A 22,995-nucleotide genomic window follows, 5' to 3' on the forward strand; every position below is an offset into this window, starting at 1 on the left:
AATGAGAAAGTACTGAATCAGAGAGCCAGCTAGCTTTAGTGTTCAAATGGCTTTTCTCAGCAGCAAACCTGTATCATAACGAGCAAGGGAATGTACGTGTGCTCCCCACAACATTTGGTTTTCTGAAAAAGCAAGTGCAGGGAACAACCATCACTGGAAAATAATAAAACAGATGGATAAATAAATAAACAGATGCATTTAATTGTCTCTTTGCTTAATGAATTGGCAGTGGGCTCAAGACTATGTGTGACCATTTGTTTTTTAACTTATCATTAATAATGTATCAATTATGAACAGATAAGTGTGCTGCTGCTAAAATTAGCGCAGCACCCTGCTGAAGCACATTCTTATTTTTTACAGCTGAACCTTTCAAGGGCAGCTCTTAACAATTCCATACATAAACACTGAATGAAACTGAATTATGACAAGAAATATGTATCTGTTGGAAGCCAGGGACACTTCAAAAAAAAAAACAACTGCAAAAAAGCAGCATCCAAGGGTCAAAAAAGCACTTCTGTGGAACTGGCACATTCTCTAAAATGTTGTGGAAAGCTTAGCTTTCAAAGCGCACGTTTTCCTGTTACCTAAAGACTGTAGATAATTCTGTTATCAATATGCCACCACCATGAAGAAGGAAAATTTGAGTGTGGCATGCAAATACCTTTCACCTACCCCACCCCGGAATGTATAAAACTAGCAGAATTGTTAGATCTATATCAAAACCTGTGTTTGCCAGTAGACCCCCCAAAACACAAATATACATGCATACACTTTGGGGGAGGGGATTGGGCGACTGTATTACAAGGTAGCCATACAGCAAGGCTTTCTACAACTATATTAAGCTTAGCTACAGTAACAAGAGTTGTGAAACAGGGGCGCTTTGAGCACGTACTTTGCATAAAAAACCTCCTTTCCCCCGCTTCAAAGCGGCCCGAGTGCCACGCGAAGCAGCTCCGCCGGTACTGCCTGCAGCCAATGTCTGCCAAGAAGGGACCAGGACCGGTTTCCATGCACGGGGGGACCCCTTTCACGGTAACACCGCCCTCACGCAGCCTCCCTCCGCGCTGCTTGCCGCTCGGCTTCGCAGCGTGGGCAGGTGCCTCCCACTGAAACGGTTCCCCCAGGAAACTCGACCCGGCGTCGAACGGTCCGGGGCCCCCTGGTACCCCCTTCACCGACGTCCTTCGTTCTGTGTGTTTTTGTTTGTTTGCTCGCCCCCTTCGGCTTACGGAGCGGCTCTCACCGAAGACCTCGCCTCCTCCCTTCCGCAGTTCTGGGCATGGGCCTAGCTGTCCTCTCTCGCTCCTCTTCACCGGTGGTTCCGGGCTCAGGTGCGTGTTTTCCGCCCGGACGGCGATGAGCGACGCACTTGGCTGATGCAAAGGGGAATCGCGGCTTCTTCCAGAGGCGCTTAGAGAAGTGGCTGTCTCCTGAGGCAGGTGAGGAGCTGGGGGGGGGGGAAGACCGTGGGGGTCCGACCCGTCGCCCAACTGACCCATTCTTCTCCTCTCATGTAGTTCCCCCCCCCAAAAAAAAGACAGGGCCCCACTCTCTTGGGGGCCCCCCAAAAAAAATTAAAGGGGAAAAAATCCCTGGATGTACATTTCCAAAATATAAGATTAATAAAATAAAATAAAACCTACATGCAGCAGTAGTGGTTTGTGTTGTGTACATAGCTGTCAACGTTTCCCTCTTTTTAAGGGAAATTCCCTTATTCCGAATAGGATTCCTTGCAAGAAAAGGGGAAAGTTGACAGCTATGGTTGTGTAGGCTCCTATTTGTTATGTTCAAATGGCTTTAGATACCTGTTAGGTCTGAGAGCTGGACTTATAAAAAGCCCCATCAAACCTAATAATAATAATAATAATAATTTTTATTTATACCCCACCCTCCCCAGCCAACAAGCAATAATAAAAACAAGTTGAATGAATACAGTACAACTTAAAAACAAGATTAAAATACAACATTAAATACAACATTAAAATATTGAAATATTAAAATGCAACCTAGGGCCTCAACAAACCTAAACCCGGCCCTGCCTGAGTCACACCGCCCTCCCCAAATGCCGACACACACACGCCTCCCCACCAGGGAAGAAGGGGTGAGGGAAGAACTACATCAGGAGCAAGCGGGGGGGGGATCTACATCTGGATCTGCTCCCCCTGTGGATCCTGTGGCCTGAGGCAGTTGCCTCACCTTGTCTCCTTTTTTAAAAAAAATATTTACATTTTTAATACAGAAACAGAAAAGAAAAACAGCACATCCTACATCCCCTTCCCTCCACCCCCCCAGTTGTACAACTTTCATACCAATCTGGACTTACAGCTGTATACCTGGTGACTTCCCTTCCACCCTTTTCCTGGTTTCTTTATTTTTCCTATTAAACCACGTATTCTACATTTCTAATCTTCTAATTCCTTCCTCTGTTGATTTGTATTAGCTCCTATTCTGCGGGATTTACTGAAGACCTGCTAGGTTATTTACTTGTTTATACCGGATCCTAAAATATTCAATAAACATTTTCCAATCCTACTTATAATCCTTTTCTCTTATCCTATTCGTTATACCTGCCAAGTCAGCATATTCAAGCATTTTAAACTGCCGCTCTTCCTTAGTGGGTACCATACTTGTTCATCACTAATTACAGGGCTTTTTTCCAGCTGGAACTCACCAGAACTAAGTTCTGGCACCTCCCAGGTAGGTGCCATTGCTGTTATAAGAGAACAAGGGAGGCGTTTGTGGTGAGTTCCAGCGTCTCTTTTTTCTAGAAAAGTAGAACTGGCTATACTTGTAGGAAAAAATGCCATAGTTCAGCAGTGTTCCCTGTGTGGGAAAGATACTATAAAGCCTTTAACATCTTGGGATCTGTTTAGCTGACTACAAGATCTCCTCACCCCATATGTGCCCACTCAACCACTTCTATCAGCAGAATTGGCACTTTTACAGGTGCCACATAATACCTGGACTGCATCTGTAAGAACTCTGTCATTTAGTGTGGCGGCACCAACATCTTTGAACTCCCTGCCTTTTGATATCAGGCAGGTGTCTTCATTATATTATTTTCAGTGCCTGCTGAAGATGTTTCTTATTTAGGCAAGCCTACTCAGATGTTTGGGACGCAGGTGGTGCTGTGGTCTAAACCACTGAGCCTCTTGGGCTTGCCGATCACAAGGTTGGCGGTTCAAATCCACGCGACGGGGTGAGCTCCCATTGCTTAGTCCCAGCTCCTGCCAACCTAACAGTTTGAAAGTGCAAGTAGATAAAAGTGCAAGTAGACAAATAGGTACCGCTCCGGTGGGAAGATAAATGGCGTTTCCGTGCACTGCTCTGGTTCACCAGAAGTGGCTTAGTCATGCTGGCCACATGACCCGGAAGCTGTCTGCGGACAAACGCTGGCTCCCTCCGCCTATATAGCGAGATGAGCATACAACCCCAGAGTCGTCCATGACTGGATCTAACAGTCAGGGGGTACCTTTACCTTTACTCAGATGTTTAGAAAGTTTGTAGGAATTTTAATTTGTTTTGGTCTATTCTATTGTGGTTTTAACTTCCTCTGTGTTTTAAATTATGGTTGTGAATCTTTAGTGAAAATGTTATTGTCTTGTTTTTCTTGTACAAGCTGCTTTGAGGTTTTTTCTGCAATCAAGCATTATATATTTTTTATGGAAAAAAATAATTTTTGATTGTCCTGAATCTTCCAACATTCACTGAGTGGCCTCAGATTCTGCTATTATGAGAGACAGAGAGAAATCAACCAGTCAGTCAGTCTCCCTATCCACTTCCTCTGCACCAGGTGTAATCTTATATACCTCTATCATGCCCCAAATGTAGCATTACCTCATAGGGGAATTGCTTGGTTGGAGTCCCTTTCTGAAGGAAAGAAGACTTGTGTGTCTGGACCATCTTGAGGAGGCATGATCTCTGCTTCCACTCCCACTGTCACCACTTTCTTTGCCTAATGGCAAACATTGTATGTGACCTTTTTGTCCACCCTGAGACCGGGCACTGAGTTTCTTAGATCACTGTAACCAGAATATGATGATACTTGGCATTTGTATAGTCCTTGCCAGTGTTTTAAAAACATTTTACATGCTTGAAGTTCACATGTACTATATATCACATGTACTATCATCCTTACACCAACACTGCAAGGTAAGTCATCGTTATTATACCTCTGCTACGGCAGAGGGGGAACTGAGACAGAGATAAAAGAGGCTTGCCTAAGGTCACCTGGTGAGCTCTTGGCAGAGGAAAAATTCATACCAGAGGCTTCACAATTCATAACCATTATTCCACATTTGGATTTGGTGTCCCCTTACATCTTTTAAGAAGGGCTTTTTTATTTTATTTAAGAAAGCTGTTCACCCAGGAGAGGGGCCAGAAGGAGTTGCAGGTGGATTTGGAGAACATAGGAAGCTTCCTTACACAAGGTCAGACTTTTGTTCATCTAGCTCAGCAGTTTCCCAGGGTCTTTGGCGAAGATCTTTCCTGTCAGCTGCTATTTGATCCCTCTTTTAAAGGTAATGTGGAGTATTGAAACTGGGACTTTCTGCCTACATAGCATGCCCTGGATTAATGAGCTACAGTCTCTCTCCATGCTCCCTAGTGGTCACATCTCCTGTAGCCAGGCTAGCAAAGAGACTTCTTTCTGAGATCCTGGAAAGCTGCTGCAATTCAGAGGAAACCAGTGAATCACTGGTCTGTCATGGCATCTCATGGCGGTTGTCTCTCCTGGCCCTATTCCAAAAAGTGGGATAATCCAATTGAGAAATAGCATTACTTACAAGGCTGACTCTGAACTTGTGAGTTGAGCAGGCTGAGAGTCATCAGCATTGTCCCAATTAGGGTTCGCAGCATTCCATGCACAGGTCTTTTTAAGGCATGTATATGTCATACAGACTTTCCATGATTATTGAAGGAATTAATAACATGCACCTAGCAATCATGTCTGTCAAAAAGAGCTGCCTTTGCAGACTAAGCTGTCAACCCCAAAATCTTGGGTTCAAAGTTTGCCTCTTCCACAGAATATGTTAATATGGATCTACTGAGATAACGTAATATAAGTGCTTTGAACACTTAAAGTACTGAGTGCTAATAGTTCCAAGCCTTTCTTACTATTCACCAGACAGTGCTACAAGCTATTTTTTAAAAAAAGTTAATTACTATTTATTGCTGTATTTATATAGCTACCCATCAGCACATGTTCCCGGTACCATTTACAGGGCACAGAGTAAACTGCAATATTAAAACACAAGATAATAATTTAAAGCATTAATAAAATGCAACACAAAACATTATTTTTTGGGCAGAGACCTCCCACCAAAATGCAGTCAGTTAGCAGACCAATAAGATAAAGCACAGAGTGTACAATAAGAGCCCAAATTGAGAGCTGTGTGCAATCATACCTCGGGTTACAGACGCTTCAGGTCGCATTTTTTCGGGTTGCGGACCGCCAAAACCCGGAAGTACCGGAACAGGTTACTTCCGGGTTTTGGGGGTCGCGGAAGCACTAAATTGCGCTTTGCGCATGCGCAGATGTTCCGAATCACCACCCCACATGCACAGATGCGCTGCTGCGGATTGCAGACACTGCGGGTTGTGAATGTGCATCCCACACGAATCATGTTCGCAACCCGAGCTTCCACTGTATACTTAGACACTTGGAAGAAGGCTGAACTGCTTGCTATTTTCTGACAGACCCTTGTTAGTGATTGAAGTTGCCTCCCAGTCACCTCTCCCCCTGCCCTCCAAACAAACATTTGAAGGGGCACTGTGGCTGACCATCTGCATGAGTGTGTTACTGCTCTGGTTTTCACATTTTCTACCTTCTGGGAGGCTTTTCAACAACTATTTCCCTGATAAGGAATATTGTACACAACTTGCGTATTTGCCATGGAACCTCTTATGTCTTGCAGAGGGTTTGGGGAGTTATCTTAGGGTTCACATATAACAGCTGGGCTTATGGACTCACACAAATTGAGAATATGCCCTAGAATACTCCTAATATGCACTTTATGGCACATTGCAGGTGGTGGAAACGGGGAGGGAAACTGCCTTGCAGAACAGCTTGACAATCATTATTGATTTTCAGATTGAGGAGGCTCTGGTAAGCTTCCAAGGAATTCCAGGGCTCCTGGGTACATTGCCTGAAAATCTGTACTCTCTTGCTTCATTCTGAAAGATTGGGGCATTTTTGCTTATGCTAGTGATTTAACAATACACTGTTAATCGTACACTTTGACACGTTAATATTTATTGATTTTGTAATGGAGTGAGCAAAGAACATTAATGTAAATCTTCTTATATATTATAGCAGAGGTTGTCAAACTAAGGCCCGCGGGCTGGATACGGCCCACCAAGCTCGTTAATCTGGCCTGCGAACCTTGCAGACCCTGCCGCCCGCTCGGTCAATCCCTGCTCTAAACAGGCGCAGCACAGAGGCCTTGCCGCACGGAGACTGACCTCCGTGGCATGGCTTCTGATTGGCTGCAGGAAGCTCCTGCAGCCAGTCAGAAGCCGTGGACGCCTCTGTGCGCCGTCCCTTCCTTCCTGCTGAGGCGTCTGACCGGGAGGACGCGGCCAAGCGGGAAGGAAGCGGCAGCAGCACGGAGGCTGCCTCCACCACCCAGTCCAGCGGCATTTGGGTACCGCCTCTTCCTTCCCGCTAAGGTGGCCAAGCGGGAGGAAGCGGCCAAGCGGGAAGAAAGTAACAGCTGCGTGGAGCTCTGTGCCCCACCGAGACAGAGGACGCCGATGCCGCCGATGCCAAGGCAGCGTCGGTGGGTGGCTGCGGTGTGAGTGGCATAGGCAGGGGGGCCTTTCGGGAGGGGGGTGCTTTCAGGAGGCAGTGGGTCCAGTCCCCCCCAAGGTCTGAAGGACAGTGGACCAGCCCCCTCCTAAAAAAGTTTGCTGACCCCTGTATTATAACCTTAAAAGGGCAATTAAAATGCAGTGTTCCCTTGTGCTATACAGTGGTACCTCGGGTTACATACACTTCAGGTTACATACGCTTCAGGTTACAGACTCCGCTAACACAGAAATAGTGCTTCAGGTTAAGAACTTTGCTTCAGGATGAGAACAGAAATTGTGCTCCAGCGGCGCAGCAGCAGCAGGGAGGCCCCATTAGCTAAAGTGGTGCTTCAGGTTAAGAACAGTTTCAGGTAAGAACAGACCTCTCGAATGAATTAAGTACATAACCAAAGGTACCACTGTACAGAGAAGGCAGGGATACTGACCTGTTTAAGCAGGAGCCAGGGAAAGTGAGCACCTGTGGGGTTTTAATACTTCCTTAACTGATGGGCTTTCTGCCTTCTGGGGTCTAAAGTTTGCATTTGTGTGAGCAGTTCAGGAATGGAACAACCTGCCTGGGGAGAGTAAAGAACTGCCGGTCTTGTACGTTTCTTAAGGAATGGTTGACTAAGTATTGTCTGATGATGTTTCAAATTTAGTTGTGTGCTCTATCTTGCCATTCGGTGGGATGTAGCTCTTGAAAATCTGTTGGCCGGGGTTGTGATCCATAATTGAGGTACACTCAGCATCGCTACCATTTTCTTCTGAGTTGGGCAGGGTGAGGGCGATAAATAAGCAAACATTTACCCAGTGTTATAGAACAGCATTTACAAAGTAAATCCGGGGTTGGTTCTTTTTAGGACTGTGACCATTGTAATTTCCATAAGGCTATTGTCAACGTTGTATTAAGGTGAATGTTCTGAGGGTTCTCCCAGTCCTCTGGAGCATGGCATGACGCAGGATGTGCATAGGGTGTCCAGAAGCTGGTGGCATTTTGTCTGTGTTTTTGGGAAATGATAGTGATAGAGCTTACCAGAGTTTGCATCAGTTTTGGGGAGCTCATCTGAAAAACAAACTGAAGGCTGAAAATTGTAAATATACCCTGTCTTTTCCTCATTTCAAAAGCAGACATTGTATAAGTTTGCCATTTCACTTATTTGTTGAATAAGTAAAATGCATTAAAAATGATTGGCAGAAAATTTCTAAGAAAAATTGAGACTGAAATTAGATCCCATGAGAATAGATTTTTTGAGTGGAGAAGTGGAGATGGAAGAGTTATTACATGTAATTTTTTGCTTAAGCGTAATTGACTAAGGCAAAGCATTTGGCATCGTAATAAGGGCATGTAGATGAGTGGAATAGAATTCTCAAAGCATACTATGAAACTCTGTTGTTTTTTAAGTGTTGAGGAAAAAGTAGCAATGATACACATAGCCACAGAGCTAGGCAGAGCTAGGCAGAAGTGTAATTAATAAATCTAAAGCAGATATTCCCAAGTCAAGTTCCAAGAATAATGGTTTACTCAGCAAGTTAAAACACTGATTGGCTTTAGTTCGATTCATTGTATGGTGTGTTTGTTCCAGAAGTGATATTTGAGATGCAATCAAGCAAATGGAGGAGTATTGCAGTGAAAAGGGATATTGCTGTATTGGGATTTAAGGAATTGTGGAGAAATTGCTGAAAATTCAAGCCTGTGAAAGGATATGCTTACACACTGGGACTTGTGGCTTCCTTTTGAAGGCTACAACAGCACTTTGGAAGTAAGCCCCATGAATATTGCGGGACTTAACTTCCAAGTCTATTCCATTCTGGTTTCATGCCTGACCATGGCACTGAAACCATCTTGGTTGAAGACATTTGTCAGGAGAGAGATAGAGGAGTATGAACCTGCTCATTCTCCTTGATCCCTTGCAGCTTTTAATATTCATAGAATCAGAGAGTTGGAAGAGACCACAAGGGCCATCGAGTCCAACCCCCTGCCAAGCAGGAAACACCATCAGAGCACTCCTGACATATGGTTGTCAAGCCTCTGCTTAAAGACCTCCAAAGAAGGAGACTCCACCACACTCCTTGGCAGCAAATTCCACTGTCGAACAGCTCTTACTGTCAGGAAGTTCTTCCTAATGTTTAGGTGGAATCTTCTTTCTTGTAGTTTGGATCCATTGCTCCGTGTCCGCTTCTCTGGAGCAGCCGAAAACAACCTTTCTCCCTCCTCTATGTGACATCCTTTTATATATTGGAACATGGCTATCATATCACCCCTTAACCTCCTCTTCTCCAGGCTAAACATGCCCAGCTCCCTTAGCCGTTCCTCATAAGGCATCGTTTCCAGGCCTTTGACCATTTTGGTTGCCCTCCTCTGGACACATTCTAGTTTGTCAGTGTCCTTCTTGAACTGTGGTGCCCAGAACTGGACACAGTACTCCAGGTGAGGTCTGACCAGAGCAGAATACAGTGGCACTATTACTTCCCTTGATCTAGATCTATTGATCATGGTGTTGATCATGGTGTCCTTCTGGAGTCCTATTGTTGATCATGGTGTCCTTCTGGAGCATCTCTAGGATATGGAGATTGGGGGCACTGTGGTTCAACAGTTCCTCTTTCCTCTTTCTGTTTCCAGAAAGTAGCTTGGGAAGCTACTGTTCAGCACCATGAGAGTTGTTTTGTGGGGTCCCGCAGGGTTCCACCTTGTTCCCCATGCTATTTAACATCTATAGGAAGCCTTTGGCAACTGCCATTGGAATGAAGCGTCATCAATATTTGGATGACACCCAACTCTTATCTCTCTGTTCTAGTGGGGTGTAGTGGTTAAGAATGGTAGACTCATAATCTGGTGAACCGGGTTTGCGTCCCCGCTCCTCCACATGCAGCTGCTGGGTAACCTTGGGCCAGTCACACTTCTTTGAAGTCTCTCATCCCCACTCACCTCACAGAGTGTTTGTTGTGGGGGAGGAAGGGTAAGGAGAATGTTAGCCGCTTTGAGACTCCTTAGGGTAGTGATAAAGCGGGATATCAAATCCAAACTCTTCTTCTCTTCTTCTGAATCTGGAGAGGCAGATGCAATGTTAGAGTGGTGCTTGCAAGCAGTAATGTGCTGGATAGGGGCCAAGAAATTGAAGTTGAATCCTGAAAAGACAGAGGTGATATGTGTCCCCAGTTTTCATGTACAGGAGGTGGGGAGACAACCTTCCTGGATGGCATTGCACTCCCCTGGAAGAAGCAGGTCCACACCTTGGGGTGCTGTCACTGGAGGCTCAGGTGGCCTCGGTGGCTAGGCATGCCTTTTCCCAGCTACAGCACCTGTTGAGGGCATTCATTCCCAGCTACAGCACCAAGGAGAAGGCATTCATTCTCTATGGCAGGCATAGACAACCTTCGGCCCTCCAGATGTTTTGGTCTACAACTCCCATGATCCCTAGCCAACGGGAACAGTGGTCAGGGATGATGGGAATTGTAGTCCAAAACATCTGGAGGGCCGAAGATTGCCTATGCCTGCTCTATGGCAGCTCCTAAATTGCAAAACTTCCTCCCCACAGAGGAGAGCCTGGCAACTTTATTAAACAGCTTTGAGCGAATGCTGAAAGCACACCTCTTTACCCCGGCCTTTGACACCTGAGATGTATCTTTTCAAAACCCACCCTTTTGTGAGTACATATATTAATTTTAAGTTTTAAAACTGTTTTTAATGTACTTTAAATTGTTGTGGCCCCTTCATGGATCACTGCCTTGCCGTGGCGAAGGGGCTTGAAGAACTCAGAGAAGCTATGAACTATGCCGAGCAGGGCACCCAAGATGAACAGGTCATAGTGGAGAGTTTTGACCAAACGTGATCCACCTGGAGGAGGAACCGGCAAGCCACTCCAGTATCCCTGCCAAGAAAACTCCATGGACAAAGACAACAGGCATATAAAAGATATGACGCTGGAAGATGAGCCCCTCAGGTCGGAAGGCGTCCAACATGCTACTGGGGAAGAGCGGAGGGCAAGTACAAGTAGATCCAGAGCTGATGAAGCGGCTGGGCCAAAGCCGAAAGGACGCTCAGTTGCGGATATGCCTGGAAGCGAAAGGAAAGTCCAATGCTGTAAAGAAAAATATTGCATAGGAACCTGGAATGTAAGAACCATGAACCTGGGTAAGTTGGAGGTGGTCAAAAATGAGATGGCAAGAATAAATATTGACATCCTGGGCATCAGTGAACTAAAATGGACGGGAATGGGTGAATTCAGTTCGGATGACCATCATATCTACTACTGTGGGCAAGAAACCCATAAAAGAAATGGAGTGGCCCTCATAGTCAACAAAAGAGTGGCGAAAGCTGTACTGGGATGCAATCTCAAAAATGATAGAATGATCTCGATACGAATCCAAGGCAGACCTTTTAACATCACAGTAATCCAAGTTTATGCACCAACTACTTGTGCTGAAGAAACTGAAATTGACCAATTCTATGAAGACTTACAAGACCTTATAGAAGTGACACCAAAGAAGGATGTTCTTCTCATTATAGGGGATTGGAATGCTAAAGTAGGGAGTCAAGAGATAAAAGGAACAACTGGCAAGTTTGGCCTTGGAGATCAAAACGAAGCAGGGCAAAGGCTAATAGAGTTCTGTCAAGAGAACAAGCTGGTCATCACAAACACGCTTTTCCAACAACACAAGAGACGACTCTACACATGGACATCACCAGATGGGCAGCATCGAAATCAGATTGATTATATTCTCTGCAGCCAAAGATGGAGAAGCTCTATACAGTCAGCAAAAACAAGACCTGGAGCTGACTGTGGCTCAGATCATCAGCTTCTTATAGCAAAATTCAAGCTTAAACTGAAGAAAGTAGGAAAAACCACTGGGCCGGTAAGATACAATCTAAGTCAAATCCCTTATGAATACACAGTGGAAGTGAGGAACAGGTTTAAGGATTTAGATTTGGTGGACAGAATGCCTGAAGAACTATGGATGGAGGCTCGTAACATTATACAGGAGGCAGCAACGAAAACCATCCCAATGAAAAGGAAATGCAAGAAAGCAAAGTGGCTGTCCAATGAGGCCTTACAAATAGCGGGGGAGAGAAGGCAAGCAAAATGTGAGGGAGATGGTGAAAGATACAGGAAATTGAATGCAGATTTCCAAAGAATAGCAAGGAGAGACAAGAAGACCTTCTTAAACGAGCAATGCAAAGAAATAGAGGAAAGCAATAGAATGGGAAGAACCAGAGATCTGTTCAAGAAAATTGGAGATATGAAAGGAACATTTCGTACAAAGATTTCCACAATAAAGGACAAAAGTGGAAAGGACCTAACAGAAGCAGAAGACATCAAGAAGAGGTGGCAAGAATACACAGAGGAATTATACCAGAAAGAAATGGATGTCTCGTATACCCCAGGTAGTGTGGTTGCTGACCTTGAGCCAGACATCCTGGAAAGTGAAGTCAAATGGGCCTTAGAAAGCACTGCAAATAACAAGGCCAGTGGAAGTGATGGCATTCCAGCTGAACTATTTAAAATTTTAAAAGATGATGCTGTTAAGGTGCTACACTCAATATGCCAGCAAGTTTGGAAAACTCAGCAGTGGCCAGAGGATTGGAGAAGATCAGTCTACATCCCAATCCCAAAGAAGGGCAGTGCCAAAGAATGCTCCAACTACCGCACAATTGCACTCATTTCACACGCTAGCAAGGTTATGCTTCAAATTCTACAAGGAAGGCTCAAGCAGTATGTGGACCGAGAACTCCCAGAAGTGCAAGCTGGATTTAGAAGAGGCAGAGGAACCAGAGACCAAATTGCAAACATGCGCTGGATTATGGAGAAAGCTAGAGAGTTCCAGAAAGACATCTACTTCTGCTTCATTGACTATGCAAAAGCTTTTGACTGTGTCGACCACGGCAAACTATGGCAAGTTCTTAAAGAAATGGGAGTGCCAGATCACCTCATCTGTCTCCTGAGAAATCTCTATGTGGGACAAGAAGCTACAGTTAGAACTGGATATGGAACAACTGATTGGTTCAAAATTGGGAAAGGAGTACGACAAGGCTGTATTTTGTCTCCCTGCTTATTTAACTTATATGCAGAATTCATCATGCGAAAGGCTGGGCTGGATGAATCCCTAGCCGGAATTAAGATTGCCGGAAGAAATATCAACAACCTCAGATATGCAGATGACACAACCTTGATGGCAGAAAGTGAGGAGGAATTAAAGAACCTTTTAATGAGGGTGAAAGAGGAGAGCGCAAAATATGGTCTGAAGCTCAACATCAAAAAAACGAAGATCATGGCCACTGGTCCCATCACCTCCTGGCAAATAGAAGGGGAAGAAATGGAGGTAGTGAGAGATTTTACTTTCTTGGGCTCAATGATCACTGCAGATGGTGACAGCAGCCACGAAATTAAAAGACGCCTGCTTCTTGGGAGAAGGGCAATGACAGGCCTAGACAGCATCTTGAGAAGTAGAGACATCACCTTGCCAACAAAGGTTCGTATAGTTAAAGCTATGGTTTTCCCAGTAGTGATGTATGGAAGTGAGAGCTGGACCATAAAGAAGGCTGATCGCCGAAGAATTGATGCTTTTGAATTATGGTGCTGGAGGAGACTCTTGAGAGTCCCATGGACTGCAAGAAGATCAAACCTCTCCATACTGAAGGAAATCAACCCTGAGTGCTCACTGGAAGGACAGATTGTGAAGCTGAGGCTCCAGTACTTTGGCCACCTCATGAGAAGAGAAGACTCCCTGGAGAAGACCCTGATGTTGGGAAAGATGGAGGGCACAAGGAGAAGGGGACGGCAGAGGACGAGATGGTTGGATAGTGTTTTCGAGGTTACCAGCATGAGTTTGAGCAAACTGCGGGAGGCAGTGGAGGACAGAGGTGCCTGGCGTTCTCTGGTCCATGGGGTCACGAAGAGTCGGACACGACTAAACGACTAAACAACAACAACAACAAATTGTTGTGGCCCACTCTGGAACCATAGGGTGAAGAGCATCAGAATGATAATGCACATATAGGAGTGAGCTGTTTAAGTGCTAAATGATACCCAAAGTAGCATCAGATCAAAAAGATGGGAGGAAGGCTAAGGAACCTTTGCCCTTGATGACAAACACGTTTGTAAACTGACTTGGCTTGAGCAAGCATCTCTGTAAATGCCATGCCTAATTGCTTCAGGAAAGCCTCTGACTTTGATTTTGGAATGAGGTTTGTTTTCCGGTAATAAAGCTCTGTTGGGCCTACCAAATGTGTTTGGAAAAATGTGTTTGGAAAAACGTGAATCCTATTTTGTGTGTTTGTACATAAAAATAATGCTTGACCTATGCAACATTTATAAAACTAGCTACCAAAGATTAAAGCATACATTGTCTTTTATCTTCTAGACTCCTCCAGGCTGTTTTGAAGTTTCTGGATAAAAAGAAGCTGCAAGTTGCACTTTAAACTATAAACAGAAAAGATCCTTCACACTCCTGAAAATGGCAGACCTTCAGAATTGTGACTTTTGCTCTCTTAATCCTCTTGAACTGTTTGAACAAGTGACTGCACAAGGAGAAAAAGTCAGATCGCTAAAAGCTGAGAAAGCACCAAAGGTAAAATTGTATTTCATTAACTGAACTCTTAGCAATATTAGTTTTCCAGTTAGAATTTTATTTTAGTAGAATTTTAGTTGATAGATAGACAGACAGACAGACAGACAGACAGACAGACAGACAGACAGATAGATAGATAGCCTTTTAATAAAACTGAATTTCTACATCTACAAGCTCCTTTAAAAAGGAGGGGTGTTTGGTTTTTTAAAAAGGTAGCTATCTCACAAAAACAGTAATTTCTAAGTTCCTTGGTTGAGACTTTTAATATATAAGGGATTGATCTAGAGTGTCCCTTCCAGAAGCAGAAGAGCTCCTTCTGGTTGGTGAAAGGATTGAGATCCAGTGGGCATGCCTACTAGAGGAAAACGGGGAGAGGCTTTTTGCCTCAGTTTCCCCCTTCTGCCTCCTGCATTACCCCCATACTGTTCTAGGGGGTCCTTCAACCCTCTGGAACACTTTTCAGACTGCAAGGGGAAGGTGGGCTTGGCAAAAATATATTCTCTTCCCACCTACTCTTTTTGCCAGCGGGAGTGTCCTGTGTCTGAGTCCAAAATCATTTAAAATTGCCTTCTGAATCCAACAAAGGGTCTCTCTAGTCCAGGATCATATTTTCTATGGTGTTTATCCAGATATATTGGGATAACAGTGCAGTAGTCCTGCCATGCTGTTTCCACCCCAGCCCTACATGTCCAGCAGTAAGAGCTCTGAATCAGGATGTTTCATTTGACTCCTCATGGCTAATGTCCATTAATAAGCCCACCTTCTACGAACGTGCCTGGTGTGTTTTTTTTATAAAACTTGTTGTTTGTGGCCCATGTTTTAGTAATGTATTTGATAGGCTAATTAGTTACCTGGTTGTATTTTCAGGGCATTTTAGATTAGCGATAGGTTAGAGACATGGGTAAGAATGCAGTTGAGTGTTGAACAAAGGGCTAAGCCAATGGGAAACAGTGGAAAAGTTGAGTTTTCAGGTGGGATTTGATAGCAGCAGATAGGGGTGGTTAGGGTAAGTCTGTAAAGGAAATATTAGCTTCTCTGCACATTTAAGAACTCTTTCAAGTCCTACAGAGCCCCTACAAGGTAAGTAAATATTTGTATTAGTTTTGCAAGTGGAAAAGTGAAATGGAGACCTTGAGTGACGTTGCTCAAGGTTAGACAAGCAGGTCATTTGGTTTGTTTACATGGAGTTTGGAGAGCCAGCTGCTTCATCTCTCTGCCCCATCCACTTTCGTCTTCAACCTGTTATTCATTCTCTCATTCATATATGTATGTATGTATGTATGTATGTATGTATATACACACACAAAAAACACACACACAATTTCATGCATATAGAACATTTCCTATTCTGTATAATGTAGCTGCTAACCTGAACACTGCCTTGTGTGTGTTTTCTTCTTTCACCCCAGGATGAAATTGATACAGCAGTTAAGTTGTTACTTTCATTAAAACTGAGCTATAAAACAGCGACAGGTGAGGAATATAAACCAGGTTCCCCTCCAACAAACTTCACTCCAGTCAGTAATGGTCCAGGAGACACAGAAGATAATGATTTTGTAGACCCTTGGACAGTACAGACATCCAATGCAAAGGGAGTGGATTATGATAAACTTATAGGTACGTGATGTTCTGTCCATTTTTAAAAGATTTTAAAAATCTATAATATAACATACTCTTTCTGCTGCGTTTTTGTCATGAAGTGCTCAGATTAACCAAGTTTTCCATTGTGCTCAAGCGGCCCTTTCTATTTCCAGTTTTTGAGAGGCAGTATTGCTGCCTAACACCATTTGTCTTCAAACCCTTCTTGTGGGTTTCCTGGAGGTTTCTCACAAGCCACAGTCAGAAGCAGAAGGCTGAACTAGATATTCCTCAGACTTGATCAATCTAGTCTTATGTTCAGCATTGCCTTAAGGAAAGAATGAAATAATGAGAAATTTCAGAGGGTGATTTGTGCTTCTAGGGCAGCAGTCAAAAGCACACTAACTAGAGAATATGAACCATTGAATCTGATGGCCCTTACCTCTGAATAAACTTTCTAAAGGTTGCACTATAACTCTGACGGCTTTTACTGAGAATGAAGTAGCTCAGTTTGAAAAGGGCATCAGGAATCTGATTAAAGAAGAGTGTAGATGTAGTTTTGTACATTTTTGTAGACATTTAAGGGTAATGGTAAGCCAAAATATTTAACAATTCCCTTGTTTTTATTTGGAGTGGTGGGATCATGTTGCTATGCTGTATTGCTAATTCAATGGTAATTTAGATAGCAGCATATCACTGCTGAATGTATCTATAATTTTATATTGTACTTTTACCTATACAGTGTACGCTCGGGTTGCAAACGTGATCCTTGCGGGAGGCACATTCGCAACCCGCAGCGCCACGTCTGCGCACACGCGGGTTACAAATCTGCACATGCGCAAAGCGCTGAAACCCGGAAGTAACCTATTCCAAGTACTTTTGGGTTTGGCGCGGTGCGCAGCCCGAAAACACACAACCCAAAGCATCTGTAACCCAAGTTATGACTGTACTGTACTATGCGAATATGCTTTAAGTCACTTGAAGACCTTTTTGTGTAACAAGCAACTAAATAATAGTAGTAGTAGTAGTAGTAGTAGTAGTAGTAGTAGTAGTAGTAATATCTATTGCCCATTTTGGTTGTCTTCAGTTCGATTTGGCAGCAGCAAAATTGATAAAGACCTCATCAACCGGATAGAAAGAGTTACTGGGCATAAACCACACCACTTCCTACGCAGAGGAATCTTCTTTTCTCATAGGTAAGTAGGTTTAATTGCTGGTTTGTCAGCCTCTTTCACACTTTGTACAGTTGTACCATGTACTATTTCACATACATCTCTGCCAGAGAAAGCAAAAGCCATCTTTCTTGTGGGGTGAATGGTAAAGGAGTCTTGCATAATTCTTTAAATTGCATAGCTGGGGTGTATTTCCACTGCATGCAAACCCCAGTTGCACTATTTAAGTTACAATATTTTCCTTAAAACACAAATTGTAGTCACAAAAATGACATGTTGCCTTCTTTGGCACTTCTCATGCTTTTTTCATTTTGTCAAGCTCATCTTTTAAAAGGTCAAACTCTGTATCTTTACTTTTCTCCAGAGATATGAACCAAATTCTTGATGCCTATGAAAATAAGAAGCCATTCTACCTATACACCGGCAGAGGTCCCTCAGCGGAGGCAATGCATGTTGGTCACCTTATCCCATTTACTTTCACAAAGTAAGTAACTCTGGAAGTATATAACATTTCATATTATATATTTGCTACTCATTTAAGACAACATACAAAGCACTAGACAATAAGAACCTGTGATTCAAAGAATTGGGGCTCAGATCCATGAATGGAAGGAAATTTATGGATGAGTTCTTCTTTCCCCTTTTGCCTATTCAAATGAACCTGGTGATTTTGGGGAGGGGGTCCTCTTGAAGACCATGGAATGATGCACAGGGGTGGGCATTTAGGGGGAGTTTGCAAAAAAAACACACACACACACACACACACACAACCCGGCAAAGGCACCTTTTGTAAGCAGAAATAGGGCTGCAATTGCTACTGTAACTCATGAATAGGCTGGGCAATGAAACAGCTGCCAAATGTGAATCCCTTCCTTTCTCTCTGATTCTCAACTTTGACACCTCTGTTTGAATGCAGATTTAAAATATTTTTCTTGCTGTTTGCACAACCAAGATTTCGTCAAAGTAGCAGTGAAAGGAAATGCGCTTTACCCATTTCTGTGATTACATGACACAATTGCAGCATTTAGTATCCAGATAATTTGGCAGGCTTGATCCAGTCTGGAGGAGCTACTCTGCCTGCAAATTTCATCCACTTCTGCCAAATGGGGGGAAATTATAGCTGTTTTCCAACATGGAATAGAAACAAAGCCGCTTTTCCCCAGCATGGATTTGATCTCTTCTGAAGCACCTTAGATTGAGGCTAGTTGTTTTCCAAAGTGCCAAATTGAGGTTCAAATCAAATATTGTGGACATTGCATACCCATAGTGTGCATAACCACATCTTTAAAATAAATCGATTTAGGAGAGTCTTTGCAGCTGAGAAAACGATTCTGTAAAGTCTGTCAAAGGAATCTGAACAAATTTAATTTCAACCCAGATTGCACTATTGTATAAAGATTACCATGTTGGCTAATGATTTAACTAGAACCCACCCTAAAGCTAAATCTGTTTCTTCTTTTTTTTAACCAGGTGGTTACAGGAAGTATTTAATGTTCCCCTAGTCATACAGATAACTGATGATGAGAAGTACCTGTGGAAGGATATGACACTTGAGAAGGCTTATCAGTGTGCTATAGAAAACATCAAGGACATTATAGCCTGCGGATTTGACATAAATAAAACCTTCATCTTTTCTGATCTGGAATATTTGGGGTACATTTCTAAGTATTCTTTGAAACTTTGCATGATCAAAAGTCTTCTGTTGTTTTCTGTGATCTCAAACTTTCTATCAAATTTAGCTGGGGTGGCAGGGGGAGATGAACCATTTTGCCCAAGATAACAAGATGCAGTACATGGCAAGGCATGACACATAATAATAATAATAATAATAATAATAATAATAATAATAGAAGAAGAAGAAGAGTTTGGATTTGATATCCCGCCTTTCACTCCCTTTTAAGGAGTCTCAAAGCGGCTAACATTCTCCTTTCCCTTCCTCCCCCACAACAAACACTCTGTGAGGTGAGTGAGGCTGAGAGACTTCAGAGAAGTGTGACTGGCCCAAGGTCACCCAGCAGCTGCATGTGGAGGAGCGGAGACTCGAACCTGGTTCCCCAGATTACGAGACTGCCGCTCTTAACCACACTGGTTCTCTAATAATAATAATAATAATAATAATTGTACCCCACCCATCTGACTGGGTTGCCCCAGACACTCTGGGCGGCTTCCAGCATATATGAAAGCATAATAAAGCATTAAACATTTAAAAACTTCCCTATACAGGGCTGCCTTCAGATGTAAAATAAGCTTTGTTCAGTAAGAAGAAAGGGAATATTACTGAAAAGTAATGCTCCTACTAAAGAAGGAAATAGCAATGCCTATTTGATCACTTCTATCTGCGGAACTTGCACTTTTAGAAATGACGTATAATGTTCAATTTGCAAGGAGTCTGTCTCGATGTGGCAGCACCTGTGCTTGGGAACTCCCTGCATGTAGACCTTGGTATATTCTCATACGCACCTGCTGAAAACCTATTTCAGAAAGCCTTCCCAGAAACATAATTAAACCGCCTACATTCATTTTAAACATCTTACTGATTTTATTTGTGTTTTTACTAATTCTTATTGTTTTATGTAGTAGTAATAATAATAATACTTTATTATTTATACCCCGCCCATCTGGCTGGGCTTCCCCAGCCACTCTGGGCGGCTTCCCAAAAATATTAAAATACTGTAATACATCAAACATTAAAAGCTTCCCTAAACAGGGCTGCCTTCAGATGTAGTAGTAGTAGTAGAGGGAGATTTGATTAAGCGGTTTTTAAAATTTAAATAAGTAAATACATTTTTCTTTGGATTCCATTAAACACCAGTTAACCCAGTGTGTCTTTATCACGCCCTCGAGCCTTAAAAAAGAATCCCAGAGTTTTATAGCATGCATATGGTTATCCTATTAAGTGCCAGTAGGGGGCGCAGTGCTTCTGCAACCCCTCAAGGTCATTTCAGCTTCAGAGGAAATAGGAATTTATCAAAAGGAAACCAGATCTTCAACTGAGTTGTGCTTGATTGTTTGGCAGGCCAGCAAGGAAGCTGCCTGTAGTTTTCCGTAGAGTTTTAATATTCCAGGGATTGCAAACCTGAGGACTGTAAAATGTAAAACTTTTGAGTCAATCTGGCTCCACTCCTTTTTTTTTCCTTTTCTTTTTTAAGTACACTAGTCTGGTTGGAGAGCATAATCACCGCAGTCACTGCCTTTTCTTGGTTTCATCTTAATTGTAGCCAGGGAGAGGGACTGAAAATGAAAAATTCTTTATTTACAGAGGCCCACTGTAAAACAGCACCTGAGATATGGGAAGGGCCATAGGTCAGTGGTAAAGCAGCGCTAAATCCCCAGCGTTTCCAGGTAGAGCAGGGGAAGACTGCTGCCTGAAATCCCATAGAACATGGGTAGGGAAACTAAGGTCCACGGGCCGGATCAGGCCCAATTGCCTTTTGGATCTGGCCCGCAGACAGTCCAGGAATCGTCGAATGGATCACCAGCACACACGTTCTTTCCCTCCCTCCCTCACATGGCAGCGGCACCTCCTCCCTCCCTCCTCCTGGCTTCTCCCCGCCCTGCCTAGAGGAGGAAGGGGGCTGGTCTTTCTTGGTGCCAGCAGCAGTAGTGCTTGAGCAGCCGCCATTTTGAGCAGCCCCTTTCCGGAGCCCTTTCGCTCATCGTCCCCCCGCCGCCTGCCCCTGCCACTCGCAAGGCAGGTAAGCAGCCACCAGGGCTTGTGATGCTCTTGCATCATTTCCCCCTCCCCCCCCCCAAAAAAAATATAATCCGGCCCCCCACAAGGTCTGAGGGACAGTGGACCAGCCCCCTGCTGAAAAAGCTTGCTGACCCCTGCTGTAGAGCTACTGCCAGAGACAAGGCTAAGCAAGACGGGCCAGTCATCTCCATCATCCTCAGGCAGCTCCCTGGGTTCCTATCATAGAAGCAGATGGCGTTGCACAAATAAGATTTACGTGTACTGCATGTGTTCTCTCTCTCTTGGCTTGGAAGCACATTGACTGCAAAAGTTGGTCCCTATCATTTTCAAATATTCCTTTTAGGCAGCAGTTCAAAGTGAGCTAGAATATTTTTCCATACGTTTTTGGTCAGAGAAACATGGTATACTTTCTTACATACAAACATCTTAACCAGGAGCAGTTAGCCTATGGCCCTCCATAGGGTGACCATTGCTCTGTTTATAATTAAATCTTTTAATTATGTTCTGTTCGTTATTTGGTTTACGGTGACAAGCCTACAAATAGCCTGGTCTGAAAGGGGCATCCCAAGACAATTGCAGTAATTATGCATTATTTTTACTTGGGGGGGAAACAAAAGACTGCTGAGAAAGTACTGAATCGGAGCAAAGATAACTTACTATAGTTGTACCTTGATTTTCGAACAGCTTAGTTCCTGAACGTTTTAACTCCCGAACGCCGCAAACCCGGAAGTGACTGTTCTGGTTTGCGAACTATTTTTGGAAGCCGAACGTCTAGCGGGGCTTCCGCAACTTTCGATTGGCTGCAGGAGCTTCTTGCTGCCAATCAGAAGCTGTGCTTTGGTTTTGGAAGTCGAATGGACTTCTGGAATGGATTCCGTTCAACTTGCAAGATACGACTGTACTATCTTAGTGTCATAGTGATCTTTGTCAACACCTTTTTGGGGCGGGGGAATAATAAAAATATTCCTTTGTAAATGTTCTTTAAGTACAAATAATTTGTATCTGTAGTTCTGCATAAAGTATGTAAACAAAACAAAAAAAAGGTAGAATAGATTGTGGTGCTGGCCTGTGAATATTCTCCAGAAGGCATTATTTTCCTTGTCTAAATTTTTAGTTTTGACTCCCCTTCTTTCTCAGGATGAGCCCAGGATTCTATAGGAACATTGTTAAAATCCAAAAGCATGTGACATTCAACCAAGTGAAAGGAATCTTCGGTTTTACAGACAGTGACTGTATAGGTGAGTTCCCAATAAGTTTCTAGCAATTCATGAATAGAAGCAAAAATCCAGTGGGAGTTGTTCAGCAACTATATCAAAGCATCAGGGTCACTCTCAGCCTAACCAAGGTTGTTGTGATAAAATGGAGGGTGGAAAACCTTGTCAATCATCCTGAACCCCTTGAAGGGAGCACAAGATTAAAATTCCATCAGTAAACATACTGGAAAGAATTTTGTCCTTGTTAAAATTGTGGAATAGCTGGTGCTGGCACTCCAGTCCTAGGTGCGCTTTTGTCAGCTGCCTCAGAACGACTCACAAAATGAAGTCTAAAGCCATTAGCTTGCTGCTGAAAGCAAACTCACAAATGTGTGTGATTTGTTCCCTTCCAGGGAAAATCAGTTTTCCTGCTATTCAAGCAGCTCCATCATTCAGCTCATCATTTCCACAGATCTTCAACAACAAGAGCAACATTCCGTGTCTGATCCCATGCGCAATTGACCAGGTAGGAAACTCTTCTTTTTAAAATCTTTTAAAACACTTCCATTAAATCTATTGCCGCTGGCCAAAAAGCTGTATAATTACCGGAGCTCGATGAGTTCTGCGTATCTCTTAATTGCATCCTAGCTTTGGATTGTAAGATAACTTAAAGAAGTCCATGGAACGAATGCTTCCCTTTCCTCTTGCAAGGTTCAGTAATGCTTAAAAAAAACACTTCTTCACACAACACATAGTTAAACTGTGACAGTTGCTCCCACAGGCAGTCATGAGGACCACGAATTGGGATGGCTTCAAAAGAGGATTATACAAATTCATGGAGAATAGGATTACTGATGGCTACTAGCCATGATGGCTGTGCTCTGCTGCCTCTGTTGGACACAGCAATGCTTCTAACCACTATTCAAAGTGTTGGTGCTGACCTTTAAAGCCCTAAACAGCCTCGGCCCAGTATACCTGAAGGAGCGTCTCCACCCCCATCATT

General features: G+C 43.5%; 2 protein-coding genes across 6 annotated transcripts in view; one reads left to right on the forward strand and one right to left on the reverse strand.

Annotated features, from left to right (window-relative positions):
• Positions 1–1,002, reverse strand: part of WDR25 (WD repeat domain 25) — a 100,928-nt gene extending 99,926 nt beyond the window's left edge. Inside the window, exon 1 of one of the 2 annotated variants that reach the window (XM_083735762.1) lies at positions 893–1,002. The gene's annotated coding sequence lies outside the window, so the exon portion shown is untranslated. Of the gene's footprint in view, positions 1–769; positions 870–892 lie in introns of those variants that run through there. The other variant, XM_083735761.1, reaches the window with a different exon arrangement.
• A 73-nt stretch (positions 1,003–1,075) lies between these two features.
• WARS1 (tryptophanyl-tRNA synthetase 1) overlaps positions 1,076–22,995 on the forward strand; it is a 28,182-nt gene continuing 6,262 nt past the window's right edge. The window contains exons 1-9 of one of the 4 annotated variants that reach the window (XM_083736053.1): positions 1,142–1,439; positions 2,661–2,741; positions 14,149–14,355; positions 15,765–15,972; positions 17,021–17,129; positions 17,470–17,589; positions 18,576–18,758; positions 21,937–22,037; positions 22,406–22,518. In XM_083736053.1, the coding sequence (XP_083592179.1) occupies positions 14,242–14,355; positions 15,765–15,972; positions 17,021–17,129; positions 17,470–17,589; positions 18,576–18,758; positions 21,937–22,037; positions 22,406–22,518 (948 nt within the window). In that variant the 5' untranslated portion in view covers positions 1,142–1,439; positions 2,661–2,741; positions 14,149–14,241. Of the gene's footprint in view, positions 1,440–2,660; positions 2,742–4,356; positions 4,521–14,148; positions 14,356–15,764; positions 15,973–17,020; positions 17,130–17,469; positions 17,590–18,575; positions 18,759–21,936; positions 22,038–22,405; positions 22,519–22,995 lie in introns of those variants that run through there. The other 3 variants (XM_083736052.1, XM_083736055.1, XM_083736054.1) reach the window with 3 other exon arrangements.

The sequence above is a fragment of the Podarcis gaigeae genome, assembly GCF_964106915.1.
Source record: "Podarcis gaigeae genome assembly, chromosome: 1".
In the NCBI taxonomy this organism is placed as follows: Eukaryota; Metazoa; Chordata; class Lepidosauria; order Squamata; family Lacertidae; genus Podarcis; species Podarcis gaigeae.